Source organism: Arachis ipaensis, chromosome B10 (assembly GCF_059453495.1).
Source record: "Arachis ipaensis isolate K30076 ecotype BB chromosome B10, ASM5945349v1, whole genome shotgun sequence".
Taxonomy (NCBI): Eukaryota; Viridiplantae; Streptophyta; class Magnoliopsida; order Fabales; family Fabaceae; genus Arachis; species Arachis ipaensis.
The window spans coordinates 141321970-141337627 of NC_142435.1; the positions used below are offsets into that span (position 1 = coordinate 141321970).

The 15658-nt window shown below is 28.7% G+C and overlaps 2 protein-coding genes across 2 annotated transcripts; both read left to right on the plus strand.

The window, feature by feature from the left end:
- The first annotated feature begins 12412 nt into the window (after positions 1 to 12412).
- On the plus strand, positions 12413 to 12958 carry LOC148581938 (uncharacterized). Its single transcript, XM_088494557.1, has one exon. The coding sequence runs from the start codon at positions 12413 to 12415 to the stop codon at positions 12956 to 12958; it is 546 nt and encodes a 181-aa protein (XP_088350683.1).
- A 51-nt stretch (positions 12959 to 13009) lies between these two features.
- LOC148581939 (uncharacterized) lies at positions 13010 to 13891 on the plus strand. The gene has a single exon (XM_088494561.1). The coding sequence runs from the start codon at positions 13010 to 13012 to the stop codon at positions 13889 to 13891; it is 882 nt and encodes a 293-aa protein (XP_088350687.1).
- Positions 13892 to 15658: the final 1767 nt, after the last annotated feature.

Genomic DNA, 15658 nt, shown 5'->3' on the forward strand with positions numbered 1-15658 from the left:
TTATGTGTATTTATATATTAACATAATATATCTATCAAAAACTTGTGTTTCAACAAACAAACAACGTATACTAATGTATCTACCTCTCTTTGTATGTATTTTTGAAACCAAATGTTGGCTTAGCTACTAATTCTGAAGGAAAGAATTGTTATTAAGTGCTCGTGTTTATTTCAATCTCCAATCATTTGAATTTAATTTTTCTAATGAAAAAAAAAATCTTTGAAAATTTTGTTGGCAATGACATGTGAATATTTCTACTAAAACAAAATATCTTTCATAAATAATATGATCTGTAATTTACTAAAAAGAAATAAGAGAGAAAAAAAAAATGAGAATTGAGCACATAGCATATGAATTATTTGAGACATTTATTTAGAGAAATTAAATAATAAATTATTTAAATAAATTAAAATTTTAATATTATTTTATACAAAATTACATGATTAAATCATTGTAAACATATTTTTTATTTAATATTTATTAAGTAGTATATTATTTATACACCAAACAATCTTAATATCTGTATAAAAATATATTTATTATTAATTAATTATATATTTAAATTATTTTGTAATTAAAAAAACAAAGAAATTAAAATACTTATTGGTTGTTCATATATATATTGGTGCCATAATGCATGATATTATTGGTTGTTAAAAAATGGTAGAAACTTAGGTGCAGTCAACTTTACATAAAATTGATAATTGAGAATTGTTAGATGAAAATTTAGTCAAATCAATCAAATTATTTAATCGTTCTCAACTATCAACTTTACATCAAATTAACTGCACCTAAATTTTCACCTTAACAAATATTGATGTCATCAAATAGTATCTTTTTATAAATGGTACGCGTATAATTTTTTTTTTTAATTATTGATATGAATTCTATAGTTAAATATTTAACAAAAATCTTCATGTTTCTAAAGGTGTTAAATATTTTTCGCATATATTTTTTGAATGTATCCATTGCTGAATTTTTATTTTTGTATATTAGATTATGACTGATGAATTCTTTAAAGATTATCTAAATTATGTGTTATACATTGTTATGTGTGTTTACAAAACGTCAGTAACATTTTGTCTATATATAATTAAGAGTAAAATATTGTTTTTGTCCTCAACGTTTGGGGTAAGTCTTAAAGTTGTCCCTAACGTTTAAATCGTCTTATTTAAATCCCTAACGTTTCAAATTGGCTCAATGATGTCCTGCCGTTAAGAATCTGTTAATAGAATTGACGGCGGGACAAAATTGAGGCGATTTTGAAACGTTAGAGACTTAAATAGGACGAAAACATTGGGGATAAAAACGATACATAAAAATAAATTTTAATTTTATCCTTTAATCATATCAATTTTTTACGATACATAGTTATTCAATTATTTTTTAACCATATCTAAGTAAATTAAACTTAATCACATTACTTTTATTCTAAATAAATTTATTTTTTATAATTTTACTCTTAAAGATTTTTACTCATCACGAAATTTTTGTAAAATAACTAGTACATAAATTTGCGAAAAAGAAAAAAAATGATACATATACAATAAAGTATAAATTGTACCTTTTATCTCTAATATATTGAAATTCTTTAATATTTAAGAGTAAAAATCTTTAAAAGTAAAATTATAAAAAAATTAATTTATTTAGAATGAAAGTAATGTGATTAAGTGTAATTTACTTAGATGTGATTAAAAAATGATTGAATAACTATATACAGTAAAAAATTAATATTATTAAAGGATAAAATTAAAATTTATTTTTATATATCGTTTTTGTCCCAACGTTTTCGACTTTTCGTCCTATTTACGTCCCTAACGTTTTAAAATCGTCTCAATTTTATCTTGCCGTTAATTCTGTTAACAGATCCCTAACGGTATGACAATATTGAGCCAATTTTAAAATATTAGCGACTTAAATAAGACGATTTAAACGTTAGAGACAACTTTAAGATTTATCCCAAACACAAAAACGATACTTTATTTTATAATTAAAATTTTACAAAATGTCAGTGATATTTTATCTTTATATAATTAAAATAATATTTTTTTAACAAAACATCAATAACATTTTATACTATTATCATAACAGTATAAATACTAAAATAATAAAATATTGTTTAATTTCACATTCAAAATATCCACATCTAAAAATTTTAGCCTCCATTGCTTTATATATATTTTTCGTTGCTTCAGAAATTCATATTTGTAATTCCGTTTACCACCCCGGATGCAAGTTATTTTACACGGTATCCAACTAAGTAACTATCAATTCATCACCATTCACCACCTTCATTGAAAAAGTTAATCAATGAATGCTGATAGTGATAGCTGACTACTAACGATTTGAAAGGCAAGTTGAATCACCGAGTCACAATTCACACACAAATGCATGCACTTGAACTTGATAGCTAACTCAGCATGATAAATCATACGTCTTCACTTTGACGTGTTACATATGAAAATTTTTTATTAAAAATTCAAAAATTTAATTTATTTAAAAATATATATTTTAAATAATTTTAACAATTTTTTAGAGTTTTTAATAACAAATCATTTATACATATTAGTCTCTGTAATTTTTTACTTGAGAAATTTGATTTGTTTATTTTATAAAGAAAGTTATATATATATATATATATATATATATATATATATATATATATATATATATATATATTAAAAAAATGGCATGTAATAGTCTTATAATCAGGGACTAATTTAAATATATAATTTAATAATTTCTTGTGATATCTGAATAATTAATATATTGATAATTTAATTTTCAAAAAACCAGCAATTCAACCAGTTATTAGGCTCTAAACCAAAAAAAAAAAAAAAAAAAACCTTTTCTTTAAATTTTTGGATATGTCCCTGCTTATAGTACATATTTTTCTTATTTTTGTATAGGTATCATGTATATGTATAATTGTCAAAAAATTTTGTTAAAGATTAAGATATCAAATAAAATATTGAATCAAATTGGTGTCTTAATTAAATTAATGAATGTGCATTACAAGATAGACCCTGATACATTATTCGTCTTGATGTCATTAAATCCATGTCAATTGTCAATTGACGGTCAAGGCTCAAAATAGACTAAATACTATTTTGGTGCAATATAAACTTGGGAAACAAATTTAATTGATACATAAAATTTAAAAACCTAATTTAATTAAAACTTTATTCAAATATTTATATTATATTTCTCTTTTTTATTTTTCCTTTCATAAATAGATAAATTATACTTACCTCTCCCATCTCCCTCTAATTGACCGGTATACATTAATAAACATCCCCATTTTATCCAATTTTATATAATAAAATATTAAATAATTTTTTTTACTAAGCATAAAGTACTAGATTTTTTGTTAATTAACCAAATCTTAATTCTTCTGTTATTATATTTTATACCAATAATTTAAATTTAAAATTTAAAAATTAAATTTTAGAGTTTAAAAATCTTGTCCTCCTTATTTTATATGAAAAGCATTAGCATTAACAATTACAGTGTATATATGTCATTAACAAAAAATTTTTTATTAATTAAATTCAATTAAGTTAATTTAATATAATAAAAATCTGTTGTGATTAATATTATTTTAAATTTTATATTTAATTTGATTCAATTTAATTCATAAAAAAATTTAGAAGGGTAAGATTATTAGAACAAAAATGGGATGTAATAACATGAGTGATGTAATAACATCAAAGATGCAATCTAACAAAAGTGGCAATAAATACAAAATAAAAAGGCAGCAAAGGACCAACTAGGCCTAGCAATGTGGCCCTCAATAATTAGTTAATTCAAAAAGTGGACCTGAATTTTGTGCACACATTTGAGAGAGCATTTTTAATTGGCAATAAAACGCCATGCTTGATACTCTGTCTGCACGAGCTTGCAACCAATAATAATGTGGCTGCACAACTTGGCCATGATTTTGTATTGTCGACTGGTATTTTTATTTTTATTATTTTTTAGATTTTACTAATAACATGTATTTTAAGAGAAAATATTAAGATTATTATTAGTTAAAGTTTTTTAATTTTTATTTTAATAAATACATTAAAATTTAAGGGTGCATTTTGTTTATATTTTTTATTTTATTTTCAATATTTTTTTCAAATTTTATGGAAAAAATAAAAGTAAAAACATAAAATAAAATTTTATTATTATTTTTTTTCTTTCACACAATCTTAAAAGTAGGAAACACTACAAATAATTTTAACAATGACAAGCAAGAATGGCACTATTTCTTGCATTATTGGATATATACGGGTTTGAAAATTGATGATAATTGAGATATTTGTTGTAGAAAGCTATGATTTGAGGTTGGTGGCTAAGTTGGTTGGGGAAATTCAACATAGCATTCATTTTGGTTTATCGCCATTCATATTTAATTTTATTTACTTCTAACTAATTTGCTAAATACAACATTAGCAACATCTTCATATCATTTTCATTTAAGCATTAAAGTTTTAAATCACATGTCAAATTTAATTTACTGTGATGGCTGCTAGCTGCTTCTACATACTTCTTATTAATCTTCATTTCTATTAAAAAGAGTAAAACTAACAAAAAAAAAAAGTTCCTCTGTATTAATGATGGGACTTGTTTGAGGTAATATTGAAAAAAACTATGATATTATTAGAATTTAATTTTGATGTATTGTCAATATAAAATTATTTTACACATGCATCTAATTACGTAATGTTACATTAATAAAAATAAGAGAAAATTTCACTTTTCACTTCTGTGAGATGTTAAAATGACATTCCCCTCCCCTCTATTTTATAAATGTACATTCTCCTCCCTTCTAACCTTTAAAAAATCTCCTCTTTAATCCATTTAAAACTTTTTGTGTTAACTAATGTTAACTTTATCTATTTTTTAAGAAAAAAAAATTATTTTTTTAAAAAAATACCCATTAACAAAAATTTTTTTTTTTATCATTAAATTTTGCTTACCAAAATATCATTTAATAAATTATTTTTTTATTGATTAAATTATATTTTTAAAAAAATTTAATAATTATATTATTTTTTTCTAAAATACCCTTCAATAATTTTTTAATTATTAAATTATAATTTTACCAAAATTTTCGTTAACAATTTTTTTATATTTTACAAATAATTTTTCGATATCTATATATATTATTTTAACATTAAATAAAAAAATTTAGTAAGATTATTTTTTAATATCAATATATATTAGTTGTTATACATATTAACAATGGTAAAATTTTTTTATTTAATATTAAAATAACATATATTAATATAAAAAAATTAATAGTAAATATAAAAATAATTATTAACAAAAATTTTAGTAAAATCACAATTTAATCATTAAAAAATTATTAAAGGCTAGGTATCTTAGAAAAAAATAATTTAATTATTAATTTTTTTTAAAATATTTTGATAAAAATACAATTTAATCAATAAAAGAATAATTTATTAAAGAGTATTTTGGTAAGCAAAATTTAATGATAAAAAATAAAATTTTTGTTAATGGGTATTTTTTCAAAAAATAATTTATTTTTTCTTAAAAAATGGATAAAGTTAACATTAATTAACACAAAAAATTTAAAATGGATTAAGGAGGAGGTTTTTTAAAAGTTAGAAGGGAGGAGAATATATATTTATAAAATAAAGAGGAGAGGAGTGTCATTTTCACATCTCGCAGGAGAAGAGAGTGAAATTTTCTCTAAAAATAACTAAATATTTTGTACATTGACTACGTGAATGATCATCCAAAAGAACAATTGTGATTGCATAATTATATAAGACATTTTATACTGACAGTGCATGAAAATTAAACTCTTATTAGTACGGATGATATATTTTGCCTCTAACGTGTGTGATGCTATCTTTGATAATCAATCACGTGAAAAAAAACAATAACATTTCAAAAAGGATTGAAAATTGTATACTGAGCTAAGTGAGCTCATTTCAACTATAAAAAAGAAAAATCTATTTCCCATCAATCATTTTCATGGAAAAGGAAAAAGAACATTATTATTGTGTGTAACCCTTTCAACAACACATGCAATGTTTATGAATTATAACCAATGTCCAATGATAATTTCATGTGAACAAGAAAGCTTTCATAATTACCACCATTTTTTCCCCCCAAGAAGCAGAAACTTGAGTCTACCTTTTCCTTTCCGTTATGTTTTGTCATTTTTCAACACAGCTAACTCGAACCAACCCTTAACACTTTTTTGAAGTATATATTGATCATTACTTGATTCAAGTGGGCCATTCTCAACTACATGCATTTCTTCTACTTATTTTGCATTATGATGTAATATATTATTTGTTAATTAAGTAAATTTTAACTTTTTATTTCTTATATTTTATATTAATGAATTAAATTTATAATTTTGAATTTAAAATTTAAGTATTTAGGGTTTAGGATTTTGAATATATGATTTAAAATTTATGATCTAAAATTTAGATTTATAATTTAAGACTCAGAATTTATAGTTTAAAGTTTAAAATTTATATTTTAAAATTAAAAAATATTATATTTTTTTTCAGAGTACATTAGTATTTACTTTTTCCAATTTACCTCAATAAACACCTTTATTTCAAGAGCTTATCTAGAAGCTAATTGTTTAAAATTATTTTTTTATTTTAAGTTCTAAATTTTAAGTTTTCAATTCTAAATTTTAAATCTTAAATCTTAAATCCTTCAAAACAAAAATGAAAATTTTGGCCATTGAAAAAAGTTAGCTGATATTAAATAATTAAAATTTAATTCTTTATATTTGTTTTTGTTTTAATTGATTTATGTTTTGTAGCTACTTGACTAAAGAGTCAATGTCGGCTAGTCAAAACAAGTGATATTAATATTAATACATTTATCAAATTACAAAAATGCTATTGGTATATTAAAATTAGTCACTAAAATCAGTTATCAATATATATAAATATATATAGTTTAATTTATTTTTTAATATGTATTTATATTTTAATATATATTTTATATTAGTAACTGACTTTAATAGCTTATTTTAGTGTACATATAACATAATCGATTTAATTATTATTATTTATTAACAACAAATCTTTATATATAATAAGTTGATTGAGATTTTATAACAAATACTCTTTAAAGAAATACAATAATTGCTAACGTTAAAAGTGTGAGAAATATATAAAATTAAGTTCACATTAAAAAATTAATAAATCTATAAAATAAAAAATTCATTAGAATTTTAAATTTGATAAAATATCTAATCATCTTATATTCTTTCATTTAATTGTGGCAAGTAAGAAAAATACATCATTAAAATGGATATTTTTGGAACTCAAATTATCCATGCTTTGGTATTGATATTGATAGCTACGGTATATATAATTGGAGGAGTTTTAAGTGTATTGAAACACCGGTATTTCAGTTATTTTAACCGTTGATTTGAATTATAAAAAATATATATAATATATATTAATTAAAATAAACAGTTAAAACAATTAGAATACTGATGTTTTCGATACACTCAAAACTTTTTTTATATAATTAATTAAATGCATCAAACTTGTCAAGATGACCATATCTGGCATCTGCCACTTGGGTATAAAATACATTGAACACATTCTTTTGCAAGTTGCATGCTTTGAGAGAGAAGGGGGCAAGGACTTTAATTAATTAATGCCGATTGTGTGAAATAATAATAGAGATCAAAATCGCCAACAAGAGACATCGTAACCACGTAAAATCAAATTAAAAGAAAATGGAAAATGACATCATCAACATCAAGAAGTGACTTATATATAATAAAGAAATGATTTAGAATTTAAAAATATTATTTGTACACTAAAATCAACTACTAAAATTAGTTATTAATGACTAATATATTTATATATAAATATATGTGTAGTTTATTTATTTTCAATATATATTTATATTTCAGTATATATTTTATACTAGTGATTGACTTTAATAGTTGAATTTAGTGTACACATAATATAACTCTTTATAGTATTATCTCATCTTCTTAGTTATCTTCTTAATTTCTACATAAAAAATTTATTTCTTTTATCTTTTAAATATTTTTAAACTATAATATATGTATTTAAATTTTCACTTATTTAGTGAAAGAAAAATAATTAAAAAAATGAATTAATTAAAATTCCTAATTATTACTCATAAAATATATAATTTCAAATCTATAATACTAACAACCCAAATATAATTTAAAATCTATAATACAAACAACCCTAGAGCATGTGCAAGTCTTAGTTACATGGCATTTTTTTTTAATTAAGAGTTTTTTTCTCGAACCATCTAATACTTAATTTTGATATAATTCATTAGCTAAAATATTTTAACTATATTAAATGAATACTAAAAAAAAAGTCACTAATCAAGTACTGTATAAAAATATATATTTGATGTGTTTATAAAAAGATTTGATTATACTATTATAAATAAGTTTGATTATTTTATTATTATAGATTTTTTATTTTGGTAATTGATAATTTTATTAAAAAATATAAAATAATATACAAATATTTATAAATATATAATTTTTTTGATAGTTAAATTTTTATATTTATAAAATCTTTTTTAAATTTTATAGGCTTATGTCGTGATCAGGGACGGATGTATGTATATGAGTGTGGGGGCAATCGCCCCTACTACGATTTGAAATTTTTTTGAGTAGTATATAATAATAATATTTATTTGCCCCCACTAAATTATTAAATTTGATCCCACAATAAATTTTTACTCAACTTTTGGTACTTCATAGTCAATTTAAAAGTTTCATATTAGATGTCATTAGAATGATTAATTCTCAATTTAAATGAAATTTGTACTTTTTCTTAGAAATTAACTTGAAAGAGTGTTATTTATCTTTTTTTATATTAGTTTTAATTTTTTTCTGTAACTATATTAATTGAAAAAACTTTTTCAACTATGAATCTCAATAAGAATTGACTTCTAATTATATAAGAAGTAAATTTCTAAATAAGTATTTACTTATATATATGTAAAAGAAATACTACACATCCAAGTCTTTTTATGAACTAAGTCTAACCAAGTTAAACAATAAAACTTAAAATAATATTAGTCATAACTGATTTTTGTTGTCTTAGACAAATTTGATTGAACTTGGTTAACAAAAAAATATGAATATGTAGCATTATCCTATATAAAAAGACAGATATTTATAAGGGTAAAGTATATTTTTTGTCCCTGAAGTTTGGCAAAAGTTTTAAAATACCCCTAAATTTTATTTTGTTTCAATTTTGTCCCAAAAATTTTCGATTTGCATCAAATACACCCTCGGAGGCTAAATTTTCAAAAAATTTAAGACCAATATAACAATAATGCATGAAAATTATACTTGATTTGCTTGTGTTGAAGAGTTGTTCTTATGAAATTGTTGTTGAATCGATCTTAAACTTTTTGAAAAATTAGCCGTTCAGGGGTATATTTGATGCAAATCGAAAACTTATGGGACAAAATTGAAACAAAATAAAACTTAGGGATATTTTTAAAATTTTTGTCAAATTTTAAGGACAAAAAATATACTTTACCCTATTTATAAATGATTATTTTAGTGCTTTAATTTGTAAAATTAGATATTATAAAAACTAATCATGTTATATTTACATCAAAAATAACTACCTGTGTATATATATTGAAATAAAAAATACACATTAAAAATAAATTAAACAATACATATATTTATATACAAATATATAATGATTATTAAATAATTTGATAACTACTTTTTATGTACACATAATATTATATTATATTATATATATATATATATATATATATATATATATATATATATATTTTTTTTTTTTTTTTTTTTTGCCCCACTATTAAAATTTTCTGGATTCGTAACTGGTGGTGATGATGGTTTGTCGTCCAATCATTCATTTTATTTGCACAAATATAATGTTTTATCACCAATTTATATTTTATAGTATTACTAATGAGTTTATCAAGGTTTTAGAGTTTAGGTTTTTAGTTTAGGGTAAAATTTTATAGGCTTCTTACCAACAATAATTTCACTGGTTTGAATCCTGGTGTAGCTTGATGAGAGGCATATAAATCTTCCATCTGTGTCAAGTTTCAGTTGCAATCTTGTTTTTGGTCATGTAGATCTTAATGAGGGAAGCAACTTTTTCGGGTTGGGCCAAATGAATAAAAAAATGAGATCCAAACTATCCATCAGGCCCGTTAATGCATGGCCCAATTTTCATTTGGTCTAACCCAATTAAAAATCTCCTCTTATTAACAATTTAATACATTACTAAAAGATTAAACTTAATACACTTCTCTCACGATGGAGAGAACTCTCCCTCAATAGGAGAGCTCCTCAGAACACCAGGTTCTGCCTCCTGAAACCTTGACCCGCTGCAATTTTTTTCTATTCAAATCACCTTTTTCAAATCTTTGCACTTGAACCAAACTCAAACACCTTGCCCCAACATCAACGTCCTACACTTCTTCACCTCCAACCTTTACATTGTCACTCTCTTTATCCTAGCCTCAAATCCATATATCCCTGTATTTTCAGCTATACCCTTCCTTTACCTAAACCACATTTCATCATGGCTAGACCAAATATGGGCACCGAACCCATAGAAGGCACCACCATCACCCTAAACCTGCAACCCAGTCCTGGCTTCAAACCAAATTGCTTCAATCTGATTGGCCGAATCATTACAGACAAAGAACTCAAGTTTAGAGCAATCAAAAACTCTATACTTGGCATGTGGGGCAACCCCAAAGATGTATCTATATCCGAAGTGGGGAGAAATAAAGTGCTCATAAGCTTTAAGGACAGCAAACTAGGGATGAGATTCCTCCGAAATGGCCCATGGAATGTAAGAGGAAATCTGATGAACCTTCAGAGGTGGCTGTACGGTGAAGCTATTCTTGATGTAAGACATGACCACATGGAGTTCTGGATCCAAGTTCATGGCATACCAATTGAGCTCCTTAATAAAGAAACGGCAAAGACAATTGCAGAACTCATTGGAATAGTAGGAGAAGTAGAGGATCCCATGAAGGATGGAACCCTTAAAAGAAACTATCTACGTTGCAGAGCTGCCATCAACATTACTCAACCACTCCAAACAGGATTCTGGCTCAACAGGGACAATAAATCCAAGACCTGGATCAGTTTCAAGTATGAGAGGCTTCAGGACTGTTTTTGCCTCAAATGCGGTATCATAGGACATGAAAAGAAGAACTGCAGCAAACCAATAGCCATGGCATGTTGGGATCCGTCAAAACCTAGATACACCAACGAGCTGGCGGCAGAAAGAGCGAGATCGCTGAACATAGGAGAAGAGGAAGAAAAATGGGAGCAACATCTCAAGGAACAAGAAGAAGCGCGTGAATACCACACGACAGAAGCGGAAGGTGGAAATAGTCAAAGCATAGAGGACAGAGTAAAGGACCAGGGGATACTAGATATTCCAGAGATAGAGGTGTCATCCGGAAAAGCCAGAATGGAAGAAAAGGAGAAAATTGGCGGCGAAGAGATGGAAGAAACTAGGGAAGCAAATCCACTGACACAAGGAAGAGGCTCAGAAGATCGAGAAATGTGCATCCTTAACCTTCTGGAAGCAACCTTGCGAAGCATAAAAGAAATAAAAGGAAAGAGAGCTGATAAGACAAACGAAGTCATGATAAAGGAGAAAGAAAGAAGAGCTGAAATGGAAATAATAAAAGGAGTCTCCTCCATTGCTGGGCCTTCTAACTGGAATAGGCCCAATGACACTTTCACCAATGAAGCAAACAAAACAACAGAGCAAGCCCATCAGAAACTTGTCAATTTTCATGAAGCAAACAAAAAGGGCTCAACTAAAACACACCCATATGGATCACAAGCAACTTCAGCCATTGCCATAGGAGACCACAAGTCACCATTCACTCCCCAAGAAAGAAAAAATCAAGTTGATTGTCTGAAAAGCCATAGCCAAGGTCCGTGGAGACAGAGCTCAGAGAATGAAGGGAAAAGGATAGGCATGGACAACACATGGACCATGAGAGATGAACCAAAGAAGCGAATCAACGTTGACAACCATAAAAAGAAACATTCTTACAAGAACGAAAAAGGGCAGACTTATTATGTTGAGCTGGCATCAGAGGATGAAGAGGATGAGTCAAATGCAAGCAATCAAGTCAACAATAATATAAAGATTTGGGAAGAAGTCTTGAGCATAGGAATGCAGTACAACCTAAAAATCAAAAGGAAGCGTGAAGAGAGAGAAGTCAGGAATATGGAAGAAGCGAATTGGGATGAGGATCGAGTTTCAAGGAACACCAAAAGAATCAAGAACATGTTGATTCAAGAAGGAGGCAGTAGAGAAGTGGCAGAACAAGGAACAACAATCACGGCTGAGGAGGCGGGCCTAATCAAGCCCCACCCTCAGCCATGATTATCCTAAGTTGGAACTGTCGCGGTGTGGCGGTGACTGCGATAGTTTCTGAGCTAAACAATCTGTGTGTTAAGCACAAGCCGGCCATAGTATACCTTATGGAAACTAGATCTAAGGAGGAGAATATTAGGAAAATAGCTAGGAAGCTGCAGTTTAAAAATGTCTTTTGTGTAGAACCCCGGGGTATGTCCGGTGGTCTATGTTTATTATGGAATGAAAAAGTTGCTATTTCAGTTTACTCTTGGTGTCAAAACTTCATATCTGCCGATATTAGAAGTAATAATGGCCCTGAATGGAAATGTTGCTTTGTTTATGGAAATCCAATTTTCAAGAATAGAAGAAGAACTTGGCAAGCTCTAGGTGATTCAACAGATATGGTAGGCGAGCCAAGCTGCTTCATCGGTGACTTTAATGACATTCTAAGTCAAGAAGAAAAAGTTGGCAAGCACCCAAAACCACCAATTCAAATAGAGAAGTTCAAGGAGTTGGTGAACAAGAAGAACCTCATGGACATGGAGTTGAAAGGGAGCAAGTTCACTTAGTTCAGCAACCCAAGAGATGGTGTGGTAACGAGAGAAAGGATTGACCGAGCGATGGTTAACTGGGAATGGAGACAATTGTTCAACCATGCTAATCTCACAGCTCTTCCGGCCATATCCTCGGATCATTGTCCTCTCCTCCTTAACACTAGGCCGACCCAAAAAATCCCAAGACTCTTCAGATACGAAGCCTACTGGGATGACAAAGAGGAATGCAAGGAAGTTATCAAGGAAGGATGGATCAGAGGCAATGGCAATGCAAATGATTGGAATAGGTTAATCAACAAAACAAGAAATTGCATCAAGACCCTTAGGGAATGGAATAGAACAAGCTTTAGAAGGGCAGACAAGGAGATCGCAAGGTGGCAAGCCAAGATTCAGCAGCTACAAAACTCTTCTCATTCTCCCAACCAGCAAGAACAATTAAAGGAAGCAAAAGGAAAAATCAAGGAGCTATGGAAGCAAGAAGAGAAATATTGGGCGCAAAGGGCTAGAGTTAAATGGCTCAAGTGGGGTGATCGCAATACGGCCTTTTTTCAAGCTTCCACCATACAAAGAAGGGATAGGAACCGTATTGACAGGCTGCGGAACAATGAAGGAAACTGGGTGCACAAACAAGAAGATATTATGAGGCTTATAGAAGAGCACTACTCGGAATTATTCACATCTAAAAGAAGTACCAGTCAGCCTGATTGTTTTAAGAGTATTCCCAAGAGAGTGACCGAGATGATGAATAATGATTTGCTAAAGGAAGTTACAGAAGAAGAAATAAAGCAAGCAATATTCAGCATGGATGGATCTAGAGCTCCCGGGCCAGATGGTTTGAGTGGCCAATTTTACCAGAAGCATTGGAACACTATCCAAAAGGATGTCTGTGCAGCAGTGAAAATGTTTTTTAAAGAGGGTCATATCTCAAAGGAGATAAATGAAACTTAAATAGTGCTCATTCCTAAAGTTAAACAAGTGGAAACCCTGAATCATCTGAGGCCTATAAGCTGCTGCAACTATGTGTACAAAATCATCTCAAAGGTTATGGTGGCCAGGCTCCGAATCATCATGAACAAGGTTGTTTCTCCGATTCAGAGTGCTTTTGTTAGCGGAAGAATGATTCAGGACAACATTATCATTGTGCAAGAAGCTCTTCACAGGATCACCAGTACAGGAAAAGAAGCATCGCAGGATTTGGCTATCAAGCTAGATATGAATAAAGCGTACGACAGAGTGGAATGGAATTTTATTGAAGAAGCGCTCAAGGCCTTCGGTTTCCACCATGATTGGGTCAAGCTCACTATGGAGTGCATCAAAAGTGTGACATATAAATTCAAAGTTAATGGAATTCTATCCAGGGAAATAGTCCCTCAAAGAGGACTCAGACAGGGAGATCCTCTTTCACCTTATCTCTTTATCATTGCGGCTGAAGTGTTTACTATTCTTATGGATAAAGCGAGAAGTAGCAATCTAATATCCGGGGTGAAATTAGCCCCGGGTGCCCCGGTTATCACTCACTTATTATTTGCTGATGATTGCATCATTTTTTCAGGGTCGGAGGAGGAGGAAGTGTACCAACTGGTCCAAGTCCTCAACGAATATACTTCAGCATCCGGACAAATGATCAACTTGGAGAAATCAGGGATCATCTTCGGAAATCAGATCCCGATTCAAACCAGAGTCAACATAGAGGACATTCTTAATATTCCAGCTTGGGACAAACCGGGAAAGTACTTGGGATTACCAGCGCAATGGGAAAGATCAAAAAGCAAGGCTTTGGACTGGATAATGGAAAAAGTGGATGGAAAAATTGAAGGATGGAAAGAGAGGCTGTTGAATCAGGCAGGAAAAGAGGTGCTCATAAAGGCAGTCATTCAAGCAATCCCATCATACGCCATGAGTATACTAAAGTTTCCTAAGAACTTCTGCAACAAGTTAAATGCTAAAGTGGCTAAATTTTGGTGGAGGAGCCAAGGAAAAGAAAGAGGACTTCATTGGAGGGCTTGGACAAAGCTATGCATGAGCAAAATACAGGGAGGCTTAGGTTTCAAGGACTTTCAACACCAAAACACGGCTCAACTGGCCAAGCAAGCTTGGAGAATTTTTAAAAATCCAGATGCCATTTGGGTGAGAATCCTCAAAGCCTTGTACTACCCTAACTGTGAATTTTGGGAAGCCCAACCCCATCGGAGAGGATCATGAATATGGAATAGCATTCTTCATGGGAGGGAATTGCTAAAGAGCAAAGCCAAATGGAGCATAGGACAAGGAAGAAAAATCAATGTTTGGAGGGACAACTGGATACATGACACAAATAAAGCTCTCGACAAGGACAGCGATAAAGATCTAAGAATGGGGAATTTGATTTTAAATACAGGAGAATGGGACGTACCAAGGATTCAGAATACCTTTTCCCCTATCATTGCAGAAAAAATCATCAGAACTCCTATCAGCAGAATAGCAGAACAGGACAACCTGGTTTGGCCGTATAGACAAAATGGTGACTACACCGTTAAAACAGGATATCACATAGCAAAAAAAGAGGAAGAGGAAAATTTTCCAAAAGACAGGCCTTCATCAAGCACAATTATAGAAGATCTTTGGCAAGGAATTTGGAACATGAGAGTACCCCAAAAAATAAAGATGTTTCTTTGGCGAACAACCCACAATATCCTTCCGGTTAAAGCCAATTTGTTGATTAAAAAGGTAACTAAC